General features: G+C 40.9%; 1 protein-coding gene across 9 annotated transcripts in view; it reads left to right on the forward strand.

Moving 5' to 3' along the window:
- The first annotated feature begins 10,671 nt into the window (after positions 1 to 10,671).
- The window catches only part of LOC308237049 (myomegalin), a 158,824-nt gene continuing 152,786 nt past the window's right edge, over positions 10,672 to 16,709 (forward strand). For 6 of the 9 annotated variants that reach the window (XM_080647417.1, XM_080647415.1, XM_080647414.1 and 3 more), the window contains exon 1: positions 10,672 to 11,280. In XM_080647417.1, coding sequence (XP_080503543.1) covers positions 11,072 to 11,280 — 209 coding nt within the window. In that variant the 5' untranslated portion in view covers positions 10,672 to 11,071. The remainder of the gene's footprint in view (positions 11,281 to 16,709) is intronic. The other 3 variants (XM_080647416.1, XM_080647418.1, XM_080647421.1) reach the window with 1 other exon arrangement.

Below are 16,709 nucleotides of genomic sequence, written 5' to 3' on the forward strand. Positions count from 1 at the left end.
CTTCAAATTTGGGGAGAGGGCTGGAAAGGAGGGTGGGAGTTAATGAGTACTTAGATGGAGGATGTGTAAAATAAAATCAGGCTACATATTTTCATATTTAATTCTTCTGTTTTTTTTTATATTATATATCCTATACATAGTATTTTATGTTAGTATATTTTAAGGCAGATTTTGGCCTTCGTTGTTTTTTTTTTTTTTTTTTTTTTTGCTTGTTAGTTTATGCTATACCACCAGATCCCTGAACAGTTTCTGGTTAAAAAAAAAAAAAGAAGAAGAAGAAGAAGAAGAAGAGGAAGAAGAAGCAGAAGTAGAGGAAGAGGAAGAGGAAGAGGAAGGAGAAGAAGAAGAAGATATTGTATATGTGAATAAATGACCAAATACAGGACCTAGAAATCACCTAGGTCAATCACTCTTCCAAAAGCTGGGACCTCTGCTACATCTATCATGACAGGTAACAGAGTAGCCTTGCTAGAACTTTCAGTAACTAGGTATTCACTCCCTGCAGGAGAGACCTCTAGAAATTCCATTTATGTTACCATCTCTCTTTTCTTAGGTGTCCCCATCTCTAAAATGGGGATATTGTCTGCCTCTCCGGACTTTTGTGACTATTAAATGAAAAAATGTAGGTACACAGGTTTTGTAAACTATAAACTTTTTAAAATTTATTATTTAAAAATAATAAGTACTTCTGTATTTATTATATGAATAACAACTCTTTATTAAGCACTTGCAGTTGGTGTTACGTGCTTTATGGATACTAGTTATTTAACCAAACAACACAGGAAGGTTGTTTAATGTTAGGTTCCCACTTCGTAGTTGGAGAAAAAGCACTAGAGAATTATTTTTCCAAGGTGACACAGGTGGCAGCGATGGGAACAGAATTTGAACAGAGGTTGAACTTTAAAGCCTATTCTTATAATCTTGATGCAACTCTGTCTTAACATTTAACCGTAAGAAAAGAGCTCATGTTTTTGTTATCTTTTCTACAACTCTACAGCTATTAGGGGAAAACTAATATTATTTCTTGAGAGGATTTGGGGAGGAAGACCCAATAAGATCTAATGATTGACTCCTGATAAAAGATAAAAGACTAGGATATATGTAGACAAAGAAACCAAAGGGGTTATTAACAGACATTGAGAAAGTAAAATAGAAGACAATCCTGTGTATATAAGAGCCTAAGTTGGTAAAATCATAATATCTTACATTTAGAAGAGCTCATAGATAAAAGCTGATCTAACTTCCCATCCTCCAACTCAATAAGTACAGCCTTCTACCACAGTTTCAAATGATAGTCATTCAGCCTCTTCAAGAACAATTCCAGTAATGAGTTATTAATACAAATATTTTAACTTAACACAAATACATTAATATAAATAGTGTAAGGATACTGCTATGAGGATCAGAGAAGTAGATAGAGAATACAGCAGGCATGCACAAGGCACAGCTTTGGAGCAAGTCTCAGCTTCTTTCCAGTTCCTGGCTCTGGTCTCTTCCCATAAACATTCCTGCACACAGATTCTATGAGCCACTGTTATTTCTTTACAATAAGTCCCCCCCCCACACACACACACATTTTTGCTTAGTTTCTCTTACTTACAACCACAAAAATTAACTAATAGAGGAATGTAGAGTCAACCTGAAGCAAAACTTTCTTGAAACAAAAACATTCATATTTGCACCTCTTACTTTTTCCCTCTTAAACACACTATTCTGACACCGTTTATACCAGCCGTGGGCAAACTACGGCCCGCGGGCCGGATCCGGCCCATTTGGCTGTTCCATCAGGCCCGCGGAGCCGAAAGAGCAGAGGGTTCTCTTGCTCTCCCCTCCGCTCCTTTACTTTGAATTTATATTAGTTCACACGAACACTCCATCCATGCTTTTGTTCCGGCCCTCCGGTCCAGTTTAAGAACCCATTGTGGCCCTCGAGTCAAAAAGTTTGCCCACCCCTGATTTATACACACTGAAATTATTCCTCCAAGGAGAGGGCAGTGGTCTTCTTAGGTCACAGAGCAGCCATCAGGAGAAGGCCAGAACTGCCTCTGTGTGAAACTGCCCCACACTTAGACCTCGGGAACTCTGAAATCTGAACTGCTTTTGCATTTAGCTTAATGAGCATCATCTCATTCACACCCAGGAGTTACCTTTGAGCTCCTGCCCTTTGGTCCTTTGGGCGATACAGGACTAGGTAATAATGGCAAACACTGTGATCAAAATCTGGAAGGTTCTCAACTTTTACACTGAATGAAAAAGGGGGTAGTAACAAACATTGTCCAAAGCTTTAGAGTTATAAAGCTTACATACCTTTGCCTGAAACCTAACAACACTGTGAAATGGGTCAAATACAAGAATCATGGAGCTTGTAAACGTTGTACTAAAAACAACAACAAAAAAAAAAAACATGAAAAAAAGAAGCCTTGAATATCAGAGCTGCGAGTAAATTCTTAAAACTTATCAAAGAAACCGAGTAAAGCACATATCTAAATCAATTTAAATTAAGCTGCTAAAACAGGATGAGACTTTCCATTAAATGAGTCAGAAGGTTGCAGAGATTTTACACATGAGATTAAAGGAAGCAATAAAAGCTTGTGTCCATTTATTCTTAAACAATTCTTGACAACCTAATTATATGCCAGACACTGAGCTAGGTTTTGAACATGAATAACAGTCCTGTGGCCCTTATTTACCCCCCAGACCAAACACTGTCACTTAGGAGAAAAAAAATCTGTAAGTAAATAGTGGCTCCTGTTCCATTTACATTACTATATGATTGCTTAAATGGGAGGGGAGAGCGTTTTTCAACAGGAGGAGATGTTCTTGGCAGACAAAAATACATAACCCTTATATCTCGATTGATAGCCAGCCATATGCACTATACTGCTGAACTGGAATTAAAATACTGAACTGCTTTCTTACACCTTTCACCAAACAGCTGTTGCCCTTAAAAGCCCTCCTCAGTCCCCACCTTAGGTTCTGCCTTCACAGTTCACCCAGATTAGGTTCTGATTGGTCGGTTTCTATGCCAGTCAGCATCAAAAGCTCTGCCTCCTAGGCAGCCATTGGCTCCTCTGTGAAATCCAGAACGGCCCTACCTTCATGTAGGCGCCAGCCCTTCAGTCATGCCCCCAGCCCCCTACTAGGTGTATCCCTGGCTGCTCTGAGAAGGGGTACCTCAGGTCTGTGCTGATGGCAATTTTGAATTCTCATCCCCAGCATAACCATGAAGGCAAGCATTTGTCTTGTTCATTCTTAATTCACTAATAGACTTTAACAGTGTCTATGCACACAGGCTGTCCTTTTGAAGTGAAAAGTATACATTTGGGGAGGAAGGAGGAGAAAAGTACAAAGTTTGTATTGTAAGTAATGTGAAAGTCCCTATTTAAAAGAATTACTGCTTTAAATAGCCTGCTTCGAATACTGAGCCTGCCTTCCAGAAGCTACCTCAGTGGTCAGCAAACTCATTAGTCAACAGAGCGGCAAACCGCGGCTCGCGAGCCACATGTGGCTCACGAGCCGCAGTTTGCCGACCACTGAGCTACCTTATGAAACCACGTCTTTTATCGCATCAGTTTGGTCTCCCTACTTCATTGGAAAGCCAGGCCCAGCTTGGAGTGTGGGGTAGTAGGAGTGCGGTGGGGAGATGGTGTATTGAGAAGGATAGCTGGGGTAGTTTTGATAGCATCTAAATATATTATTGAAATTAAAAATAATTTTAGCATATTTCTTTCAGCCCCTAAATTAGTTCAGAGCAGAAAAAGCAGTCGTTTGTTATTCCCCAGAGTCTAGTATCCTGAACCTGGAATGTAGCAAATGCTCAATTAATGTTTATTGAATAAATGACTGAAGGAATGACATGCTCTGGGTTGAGATAATACTTCATTGGTTGTATACTGTACTAAGTAAAGACATACCTATAATCATTTCCTTCATGGATTGGAGGAATCATAGTTAAAGTGGCCATATTACCCAAAAGCAATATACAGATTTAATGCAACCAGAATCCCAATGTCATTTTTTAAAGAAATAGGACCAAAAAAAAATCATCAGATTTGTATGGAACAACAAAAGACCCTGAATAGCCAAAGCAATCCTGAGAAGAAAAGAAAGAACGAAGCCAGAGGTATCACACAACCTGACTTCTAATTATACTACAGAGCAATGGTAATCAAGACAGCATGTTATTGGCAGAAAAAACAACAACAACACAGAGAGATCAAAGAAACAGAATTGAGAGCCCAGATATAAAACCACACCTATATGGATAGATAATCTTAGACAAATGAGCCAGAAATACACAATGGAGTAAAGAAAGCCTCTTCAATAAATGGTGCTGGGGAAATTGAAAAGCCACATGCAAAAAAATGAAACTAGATTACAGTTTAACCTCATGTACAAAAATGAATTCAAAATAGATCTAAGACCTAAATATAAGATCTGGAACAATAAAGAAGAACACGTAGGTACTAAACTTACTGACCTTGGTTGTAGAGAACATTTTATGAATTTGACCCCAAAGGCAAGGAATGTAAAGACAAAAATAAATGAATGGGACTGTATCCACTTAAAAAGCTTCTGCACAGCAAAAGAAGCCAACAACAAAACAAAGAGGCAGCCAACCAAATGAGAGATGATATTTGCAAACTATGAGAGCTCAAAGGTTTAATATCCAAAATATATAGAGCTCTCATAAAACTGAACACCAAACAAGCCAATTAAAAAAGGGGGACCTGAACAGACACCTCTGCCAAGAAGATATACAAATGGCCAACAGATATATAAAAAGATGTTCAACCTCATTAGTAATTAGGAAAATGCAGATCAAAAGTACAATGAGAGAGCACCTCACGCCTGTTAGAATGGCTGTTATCAACAAGACAAGTAATAAAAAGTGTTAGAGAGGATGTGAAGAAAATGGAACCCTCATTAACAGCTGGTGGGAATGTAGACTGGTACATCCACTATGGAAAACAGTCTGGCGATTCCTCAAAAAATTAAGAATAGAGTTACCATATGACCCAGCAATCCCTCTCCTGGGTATCTACCCAAAAAAACTCGAAAACATCTATTCTAAAAGATATATGCACCCCTAGGTTTGTTGCAGCAGTGTTCATGGTGGCCAAGACATGGAAACAACCAAAGTGTCCTATGATAAAGGATTGGATAAAGATGTGGTACACATATACAATCGAATACTACTCAACCATAAGAAAAGACGAATTACTGCCATTTGCAACAACATGGACAGATCTTGATAATATTATGCTAAGTAAAATAATTCAGTCAGAAAAAGCTAAGAACCAAATGATTTAATTCGTATGTGGGATATAAAACTGAAACTCGTGGACATAAACAGCAGTGTGGTAGTTGCCAGAGGAAGAAGGAGAGGACTTGGGGATGAATGAGGCCTAATATATGGTGACGGAAGATTTGACTTTGGGTGGTGGACACACATGTAGGTTTCTATGATCTTGTATCTGCAACTTATATGATCCTATTAACCAATGTGATTCTAATCTACACTAATAGAAGAGAAACATGCAAATTGGCCATCACTCCACCACGCCCACCAGCCAATCAGGAGGGAATATGCAAATTAGAAAGACAAAGATGGCGGCTGCCCAGCTGCTCCAGGTGCAGAGTGGCCAGGCGGGGCAGGACGCCTGCTATGAGAGGGAGGGCGGGGGAGGGAGGGAGCAGAAGGGATCTACATGAGCAGCACTCCAGTGCAGCAAAGACTGCAGACTCCAGAGTCTGCAGCGAAGACCAAGACGGCAGACTCCAGCCGGGGTCTGCAGTGAAGACGAAGATGGCAGACTCTGGCTGGAGCGAAGGCCTGGGTCCCGGGTGCTGGAGGAAAACTGGTGCTGGAAGCCAAGGGAAGGAAGGCCTATTGCACAAATCTCTTTGTGCAATGGGCCTCTAGTAAATTTAATAAAAAAATCAATCAATTAACAAGCAGCAAGTGCTGGAGAGGATGTGGAGAAAAAGGAACCCTCCTGCACTGCTGATGGAAATGCAGACTGGTGCAGCCACTGTGGAAAACAGTATGGAGTTACCTCAAAAACTTAAAAATGGAACTCCCATTTGACCCAGTGATCCCACTTCTCGGAATATATCTTAAGGATCCTGAAACACCGATCAGAAAGAATATATGCACCCCTATATTCAATAGCTAAAATCTGGAAAACAACCCAAGTAACCATCAGTAGATGAGTAGATAAAAAAAAAAACTGTGATACATTACATAATATAATACTATGCAGTTGTAAAAGAGAAGGATTTCTTACCCTTTGAGACAGCATGGGTGGACCTGAAGATTATTATACCAAGTGAAATAAGTCTGTCAGAGAAAGACAAATATCAGATGATCTCACTTATATGTGGAATCTAACAAAAGAATCTGACGATCAAAATAGGTCCAGAGACATGTATACATGGCACAGACTGATAGCTCTCAGATGGGAGGAGCTGTGGGGTGGGTGGGTAGGAAAGATTAACCAAAGAACAAATATGCAAGTATGCATAGCCCCTGGACACAGACAGTAGTGTGGTGAAAACCTGGGGTGGGGCAGGGGCTGGGTCGGTGGGTGAAAGGGGGACATCTGTAATACTGTCAATAATAAAAAAGAAAACATGTCCACTCAAAATTATGTACATGAATGTTCACAGCAGCATTAGTCATAATAGTAAAAAATGCAAACAATCCAAATGTCGATCAACTGATGAATGAATAAAAAAATGTGGTCTTTTCATACAATGTGAAAAGCAATAAAAATGAATGGAATACTGGCATATGCTACAAAGTAAATGAACCTTGAAAACATGATGCTAAGTGAAAAAAAAGTCAGACACAAAAGACTGTATGTCATATGATTCCATTTATGTGAAATGTAAAGAAAGAATATAGGTTAGTGGTTGCCAGGGGCTGGAGGGAGGGAGAGCAGATGATAGAGATGGAAATGGTGAGTGCCTTTGATGGCTATGGGGTTCTTTTGTGGGGGGGGATAAAAATGTTCTGAAATTAGATAGCAGTGATGGTTGCACAATTCTGTGAATATACCTGAAAGCTACTGATGAAAGAAATCAAAGAAAAACTAAATACAGAGATATATTCCATGATTATGGATAGGAAGATCCAATTTTGTCAAGATGTCATTTCTTCCCAACTTGCTCTAAAGATTCAATGCATCCCAATCAAAATACCAGCAACTTATTTTGGGGATATCAACAAACTGATTCTAAAGTTTATATGCAGAGGCAAAAGACCCAGAATAGCACCACGATATTGGTGGAGAAGAACAAAGTCAGAGGACCAACACTACCTGAGTAATCAAGACAGTGTGAGTTTGGTGAAAGAACAGACAAATAGATCAATGGGACAGAATAGAGAGCCCATAAATAGACTAACAAAATATAGTAAACTGATTTTTGACAAAGGAGTAAAGGCAAATTAATAGGGAAAGGATAGTCTTTTCAACAAATGGTGCAGGAACAACTGGACATCCACATGCAAAACAATGAATCTAAACACAGACCTTATACCTTTCACAGAAATTAACAGCAGGGCCCAGCTGGCGTGGCTCAGTGGTTGAGCGTCAACCTATGAACCAGGAGGTCACAGCTCGATTCATCATTAATGTTTCTCTCTCTCGCCCTCTGAAATCAATAAAAAAACATATATATTAACAGCATGGATAAAAGACTTAAACGTACATGCAAAACTGTAAAACGCCTAAAAGATAAGAAGAGAAAATCTAGATGGCTTTCGCTTTGGTGATGATTTTTTAGATACAATACAGATATGAGCCATGAAAAAAAGAACTGAAAAAAAATTGAATCGCATCTAATTTTATTTTTTTAAAATATATTTTATTGATTTTTTACAGAGAGGAAGAGAGAGGGACAGAGAGCTAGAAACATCGATGAGAGAGAAACATTGATCAGCTGCCTCCTGCACACCTCCCCCTGGGGATGTGCCCGCAACCAAGGCACATGCCCTTGACCGGAATCGAACCCAGGACCCTTCAGTCTGCAGGCCGACGCTCCATCCACTGAGCCAAACCGGCCAGGGCTGAATCGCATCTAATTTTAATTAAAAACTTCTGCTCTGCAAAATACACTGTCAAGAGACTGAGAAGACAAACTGCTCCTTTTCCCCCATTTTTCTGTCCTTCAATTTGGAATTTTCTACTGACCTGTTTTCCATTTCACTAATCCTGACTTCTGCTGCATTCGGACTGCTATTAAGCATGCCCAATGAGTTCTTATTTACAGTTATTATAATTTTTATAATTAGAATGTCCACATGATTTTTAATAGATTCCAGTTCTATATGAAGTAAATTATCCATATTTTATTTTCTTAAACCTATTAGTCACAGTTATTTGAAGTCCTGTCAACCCTGTGTCTGTTTCTATACTTTTCTCATAGTGTTTTGTCATTTGGATTTGATTTTTAGCATGCCTCATAATTATATATTGGATCCCAGACATTGTGAATAAAAAAAAATGTAGTGGCTCTAGAAAATGTTATCTACCCCCAAAAGAGTTAAGTTTTGTTCTGGTAGACAGAATACTGGCAGATCACTTTGATCATGTAAAGAGTTGGTTTAAAGCTTTGTTAGATCTATTCTATTTCAGTATTGCCCTTACTCTACGGGTGTAGCTTTTTTGGGGGCGTCTCAACTGAAGGCCCTGGGTGTCTGTCTACCTTGGAGAGGGTTGAAGTCCAGCTTGTGTTGGATGCTGCAATCTCTGCTTAGCTAATTAGCCTCCAAACTGCTCTTTTCTGATGTGGTTTTTGGCATCTTGCTTGTGCATGCTTGTCTTAGGGACTGACCACTATCTTGAGTGGAATTCATACCTAGATTATTGAGCTACTTCTCTGCTATTCTCTTTTCTTTGGGAAGTCTCAGCCACTTTGGTCGCCCTGAATTTTGACCTTTGACACTTTAGCCCAGTAATACAGCTATCTTTTACATGGCCTTTATTTTCTAGCATCTGGTTTGGAAAATTCCCTTAGGAGAAAAATCCCAGGGTAAGTATGGAACCTCATGTTCTCTTTTCTCTAGGGTCATAGATTCAAGTCCTACCTGCTTTGGTTACTCTTCAATGCCTTTAAAGAGTTATTTTTATATTTTCTGTAGTTACGCACGTAATATTTGTATAATATATAGTATATTTATAACTACTTATAAATATAATATATGCTATTCTAGCTCACTCCCCCGGCCCAGGGGAAGAGTTAGTCTGATACATGTTCCTCGATCTTGGCTGGAATTGGAAGTCTCAGCACTTCTTAGCTTTTGGGTTTGCAGTAATTTCACTGAACTTTTTATTTATTTGCCTCAACTAAGATCGCAGATTCCCTTTAAATTAAGGAACCCCATTTCTATTCCTTCTAATTTGTGAATTAGATGAAATCTACAACTCTTCTGTGGGCAAAACCAAAGTCTGAGTCTGAAGCACAGCAGATTCAGCTAAGTAATGGGATTAGAAGCCTGATTGTAGAGAATTAGACGGTAAAGAATGAATGGAAGTCAGGAAGTGTAGACATCCAATGAACACAATGTATTTAAGCACATTGGTTATGAAGGGAAGTGAGACATATGATGGTGGTTAGTGGAGGAAGGGCTTTGTTTTGGGGATGAGGAGACTTTAACATGTTTATTGGCTGGGGATGGAGCTAAAGGTGAAAGGGAAGCTAAAGATATAAAAATAAGAAAAGGTACTTAAGAATTTCTTAGTAGAGATGAGAGTAGTAGGGTAAATTGCCCAAGTAAGATAGATTGGGGGCAGGGGGGAGAAGAGAAATAATGACATAGATTAATTTAGAAGATTTAAAAGACAGAATGAGGAGGTCCCCAATCGAGTCATTTTCTGGAGGCAGTGGGAATCATGATGAGAGGGACCCCTTGAAGATAAAAAGTGGTAAAGAAGTAGAATTAAAGACAGGAGGAGGTGAGTTTGGAGCCTGGGTGACTAGATGGATGGTAATGCTGTTTTTGTTCTTGTAGTTTTAAAAAACAGACTGAACAGCGGATTTAGAAGGAAAGTGAGTTTAAGGTTGAGTTCAGCTTTGTTCATACTGAGTCAATCAACAATAGTGACTATTGCCTATGAACCTTGGAATCCATAGCATCCACTACAATGATATACCTTCTCCCTTGCAGGCCTGTGCTATACTGTAATAGTGTATCAGAAGCTTTCTGCTTTGTTGGAGACTCCTTAGCCTCAGTTCTTAGAGGGTACTGTGGGAACGTAAGAAAAAAGTTTTCAGAACAAACGTTCAGGGGATTTACTTGACCTGTGAACTTTCTTGTTTGAATCATGAAGACATTCTCTTGACTTGATGGTGGATGCCAAGCTATATACAAGGTGGGCAAAAGTAGGTTTACAGTTAGGAGTACATGAAACACAGAGTTCATTTTTTTGTATTATTATTTATTAATTATTGTATTTATTTGCATTACAACTGTGAGCCTAATTTTGCCCACCCCTGTATACTTTATTATGAGTTCATGAGAAATGGCATTCAAAAAGTCTCCACTGAAAGGAAAACTGAGCTTGTTTAGAGGAAAGGTTTTTACAACAACGGGGAAATTGAAAGGACAAGTAGATTTTAAAAGAGGGAAAGAGAGAGGAAGGAGGCTAGCCAACAACCTGAGAAGTGGTGATTCGGAGGAGGTATAAGGGTGAGTAGTTTGGAGGGAGGAGGGAGACAAAAATCGGGAAGATAAGGAGAGAGAGGTCCGGAAAGGAGAACCGTTTTGAGGTTGGAAATTGAGGAAAGTGGCAATAGAGCGGATAGAAAGGGAAAACAAGATCTGGGGCTGAAAAGATCTCCAGGTTGAGGTAGTGGGTGGGGTGTTTGCGGGAGAGGCACAGCGCAATCTGGGCGGAGCAGGTGGCACAGGCAGCCTTGGAGAAGGCCTGGTCCTTCCTGCTCTCCGCCACAGCGGGGACAACGGGGTGGATGCTCATCCACACCCCGAGGATGCGCGCAGTCAGTGCGGCGAGACCGTGCAGGGACTGTAACTAGGACCGGGGTAGCCAGGCCTGGGGAATCCATGGAGAAGACCGACAGCGGGTCCTGCTGCTGCCGCCGCGCGTCCCGCCGGGCGCACCATGCGCATTACTGGTCCGGGGACGCGGCACGAACCCTGCAGTCCTCGCTGCAGCCTCCCGGCCCGGAAAGACGGCACCCGGAGGCGGCCGGGAGCTGGGCTGCGGCGGCGGAGGAGGAAGAGGCAGCCGGAGCAGCCGAAACCTGGATGAGGTGAGAGCACCACGGGGCCCAGGGGCTGCGGATGGCGCCTGCGGGCACTGGGCCGTACCACCGCTCCAGGGCTCAAGACTCGGATGCTTGGGAGGGGTTATTGCGGAGTGACATTAACTTGGGGACGGTTGGAAGGCATGGGGGTGGGGGCTGATGGCGCTAGGGGTTGATGGAGCTAGGGGCAGGGGCCGGAGGGGAAGAGATGGTGGGGGAACTGCCTAGAAATAAAGGTGTGGCGCTGGATTCTACTGGACTAGAGCTTGGGAAACCCAGTCTCGATGCCAAGATCTTTGCTTAATGTGTTGACCCCCCACTTTGTCAGTGGAGATGAGGTTGAAGGCCAGGCCTGTGGGGTCCAAGAAGAGATGAGCAGAGCACATGATTCAGGAGGCTATGCTGGGGTGGAAGCATTAGAGGCAGTACTAGTAAAAGAAGATATAAAGGATCAGGAGGTGTGTGCTGGGGGCAGCTGAAAGAGTGCGCTCCGCCCTCTATTACACCTCCCCTATAATTTTTATTTTTAATCTTAGATACAGCAGGGTGGGGTGGTCATGAATCTTTTTTCCTAGGCTACCTTTCTTCCCCCCCCCCCCCCCCCCCCCCCCCGCAGAGCTGGAGCCTGTCTGTTGACTACTGGGTGAGGCCATGCAGGATAAGAGCCACCTAAAACCTAGTCCCTTCCGAGACTGTGGCTTGTAAGACCAGACCAATTAGGCCCACATTTTCTTCATGCAGCAACAGCAGGATGAAAATGTCATACACATGATTTTTTTTTTTTTAGAAGAGACAGATTGTGCTGCTCCTTTTTTGAAATAAGCATTTCCTTGTCATACATCTTTAGCTTATCCTTTTGGGGGAGCTAGCACTCATAAATCCAACTACAAGGCAGGTGGATTTGTGGTTTCCATCTCTAAGCGCCATTAACTAACTGGGATCTGAAAACAGTTACTTCATTTCTTTAGGCTTCAGTTTCCTATACATAAAATCAGGATTTGAATGTTTTGAGTATGTATTACAGAAGTATTAATAGATCTGTATTCTGTGTTCAGGACTATGCTTTATTTGTGAACTAGGAAACTTAGTTTATTCACAGATACTTAATTGTATTTATTCATCATACTGTCCACAGTTGGAGAACACTGAGTCAGATATTCAGTTAACAGTGCTTAAAGGAATCACATTTATATTAAGAAAACCATAATTACTGCTTTTAAGACAGAATGAAACAAGAAGTATTCATTATTTGATTCTTTTATAAAGTAGAATTTTAGCCCAAACATAATTACTTTTTTTAAAACTTGTATATCTATGGGGTGTTGAATATATTTCATAGACTACTTCAGAATTTTTTAAAAGCCTGAAACAGCCCTGGCCGGTTTGGTTCAGTGGATAGAGCATCCCATTTACAATTTCATTTAAAAAAACACCTAGGAATAAATTTAACCAAGGAGGTAAAAGACCTATACTTAGAAAATTATAAGGCACTAAAGAAAGAAATCGAGGAAGATACAAATAAATGGAAGCATATACCATGCTCATGGATAGGAAGAATTAACATCATTAAAATGTCCATATTACCCAAAACAGTCTATAGATTCAATGTAATTCCTATTAAAATATCATCAATATTTGCTTTATATATTTACTGCTCCTTCACTGGAATGCCTGGAGAGTTTTCAAATAAAAACTGCTATGCAGGCCCTAGCCAGTTTGGCTCAGTGGATAGAGCATCGGCCTGCGGACTGAAGGGTCCCAGGTTCTGTTCCAGTCAAGGGCATGTACCCTGGTTGCAGGCACATCCCTAGTGAGGAGTTTGTAGGAGGCAGCTGATCGATGTTTCTCTCTCATTGATATTTCTAATTCTCTATCCCTCTCCCTTCCTCTCTGTAAAAAATCAATAAAATATATTTTTTAAAAAACTGCTATGCAGGCCTAGGCTGGCTGACCATGCAGAAAAAGCCTGAGAACGTGTGATGTGTTGGGTGGGGTGGGGTCTCAGGGAGTTATAAGGGTGGCGCTAAGTTGCATTCAGATTTGGCTGTTTTGGAGGAGGGCTCAACGCAAACGAAGTTACCTATCTGCACTGCATTGGAGGAGAGTTCAACACAGGGACAATGGCAGCTGCCCACCAGTCCTTGCCCTGAAGGCACACAGCTCAGTTCCTCCCTGTATGTCTCTCTCTGGTGCCTCCAGAGCCACTGTCCCTCCAGTCAAGCCCAGGGTAAATGCCTGTGAGTGAGAGTCTGTGCATGGGCCCTTTAAAAGGACGCCTGGGTTTCCAGCAGTCTTCCATCTCACCCAGATGAACAGAACCCCTGATTTTCACAGCCAGATGTTTTGTGGGTTCACCAATACTCTGGGCTGGGGAGCTCCAGCATGGGATGAGATCAGGATGGGTTTGGGACCAGACTGTTTCACATCTCTGTCTCTTGTACCAGTCTCGATGTGGCTTTTTCATATCCTTAGTTATAGGACTTCTGTTGAGCTAGTCTTCAGATGGTTCTCCAGGTTGATTTATCTATAATTTAGTTTCAATTTTGTGTGGTCATGGGAGGAGGTGAGCACAGTGTCCATCTATCTACGCTGCTAGCTTGACCAAAACTCCCATCTTGCATGGTTTACAGTTTCTCCATGTCAATGATCCTAGATTTGCTTTTTCTTAAAAAAAAAAAAAAAAAAAAAAAATCAAAACAATAGAAAGACTGATTGAGGTTTGACAAAAAAAAAAAGTTCTTGTCTCCAAATTAGCATATCAAGTGTGAAATTTCTTTTGTTTTAAAATAATAAGCTGCATTACTAAAATCTGACTTTGTGGGGATATGCTTTCAGTTCATAGCGCAAAATGCCTGAAGGTCAACACAGAGAAATAAATGGCCTATTTAAAAGAAAAGAAAGTGTGCCTGGATATGAGCAAGAATCTTATCAAAAAACCATCAGATAACTCAATATTTAGGTTAATAAAAATGGGTGAACTGTACATTTCAAAGGAGAATCTGGGACACTGTTCAAATAACAGACTTAAAGCAAGCTGGGCTCAGTGCCCAGAACAACAGGCACATGTGTTCACAGAATGAGGGGCTTTTGTTCACTGTATATGTGCTCATGTGTACCCACATTTAACCATCCAACATTAGCTCAGTGAAAGTAGAACCAATGAAAGAAATGTTAACATGCATGAGTGACCTTCCTGTACAAACAAAAACAATACCACATTTTAGCATCCTTTTAGTGTCCATATTCCAGCCTATGACATCTTTGCCTCATTGCTATATAAACCTTGACTTTGGAATCTCCAATTAAATACTTCAACTGAAATGTACAACTTTCCTATAATCTCAACAAGAAAGTTCTTAATGGATTTTACATATTTTCTAAGATAATAATGTTTTTGGTAGGAATTAAAAGCAAATTTGGGGGAGAGAGTGCTTAGGCAGTGTATTCTACAGATTGGTCTCACTCCCTTAATTTTCACCATCAATCTAGATTTCCTCTTGTGCTGCCTTAAATAAGTGTTCTGAATTTTTTGTCCTTCTTCACTCTTTCTGAATCGTAGGGGTGGGTCTCTAACTCTACAACATGACCTTGGATTGTAGGAAAGTTCAGGAGTCTGTATTAGTTATCTATTGCTCCTTAGCAAATCACCCTACATCTTAGTGGCTATTATGGTTAATTCTATGTGTCAACCTGATTGGAACACAGGGTGCCCAGATATTTAGCTAAACATTTTTTCTGGGGGAGCCTGTGAGGGTGTTTCCAGATGAAATTAGCATTTTAAACGAGTAGTCTGAGTAAGGCAGATTGCTCTCCCCAATGGGGTGGGCCCTATCCTATCATTGAGGGCCTAAGTAGAATAAAAGGTGGAGGAAGAGAGACTTTGCTCTCTGACTGCTTGAGCTGGAATACTAGCCCTTGAACTTGGACTTACATACACTATGGGCCCTCTGGTTATCAGAACTCCACCATCAGCTTTCCTGGATTTCCAGTTTCCACAGCTGAACGTGGGATTTCTCAGCTTCCATATTGCACAAGCCAATCCCTTATATCTCCTTCCAATACCAAGAGTGTGATTACCAGGGATCACTGGGGTACTTCTTAAAGATTGCCTATCACAGTCTGTATCCATTACCTCAACTCCTAGAAATTAGATGAATAAGACAATTTCTTCCTTCCCTTTCTTCCTTCTGGAACAAGGCTAGTACACATCAAGTACAAAAATCAGGGAATGTAACCAGAGCTGGGGGAGAAGACTATGCCAAGCTATGTATGTCATGTTAAAGATTTTCATCTGTATCCTTAGAATAATAAAATCCCCAGACTCTACCTGCTTAGTCAGCTCTCCAAACATCTCTGGAAAACATTGCTGGCAGTGACTGGCTCTGGCTATTTTCTTGGATGCCTAAAAGGTTGAGTGGATCAATTTCTGGACAATGTAACCGGTTTGCAGCACAAGAGGAATACTGCCTGGGAAGCTCTGCCTTTAGAGGACCTATTGGAAGACCACCTTGTAGAGGGTGGGGCAAAAGTAGGTTTACAGTTGTGAGCATGTGAAACAGAGTTTATTCTCGTATTATTATTTATTCATTATTGTATTATTTTCCACATGAATCTACTTTTGCCCCATCCTGTATGTGTAGTTTACAGTGATGACCCCCAACCCCCTATTCTGAGGGCCAAACAATATACATGGTGAGGCCTCGCTGTAGGATAAGTTCTGCCAGCAGGGGGCATCTGTAGATAGTTGCGTTGCCATAAGACCAGGTTTGGTATTTGTGGGTGGGCACTTCTTGCCAAAGGAGAGGCTACAGTTTGATACTTTCCTAAGCATTTTTGCTATGTGGCTTAGATTGCCTGATACGTGCTCCTTGGCCGTGGACTAGAACTGCTTGTCCCCTACCGGAAAATGACTCAGGTTTTAGTGATGGTGCAATTGTCATGAATGCCTTGAAAGCTGTTTGTGAGTTTATGTCAGTATTGTTTTGGATTGCAGAAATTTATTTTTTTTTAACCCTCACATCTGTCCCTTCAATTTTTAAGGCCCAATATCTGTGTTCAAAGCAGTGAGGATTATCCAGGTATTTCACACAACTCTTCCTTCACTGATCCAACCCCCTTTCCTAGACATTTTCATACCACATTTCTTGCATAATTCCCCCTGCTCCCACATCAGATACACATAAGTAGTGGGTGTTGAAAGAATGAGGGGGATTGTATGAGTAAATTACCACCAGCTGTCTGAAGGCTTGATCATAATTTCTTTCCTCGAGGTTTTTTTGTGTTTTTTTTTTTAGTTTTTTTTTTTTTTTTTAAACAGCTGACAGGCCTAGCTAGTAAAGGAGATGGGTCTGAATAACACACACACACACACACACACACACACACACACACACACACACACACACAGTCCTAAAGACAGAAGGAGAAGGTTGGGA

This window comes from Plecotus auritus, assembly GCF_963455305.1.
Source record: "Plecotus auritus genome assembly, chromosome: 12".
In the NCBI taxonomy this organism is placed as follows: domain Eukaryota; kingdom Metazoa; phylum Chordata; class Mammalia; order Chiroptera; family Vespertilionidae; genus Plecotus; species Plecotus auritus.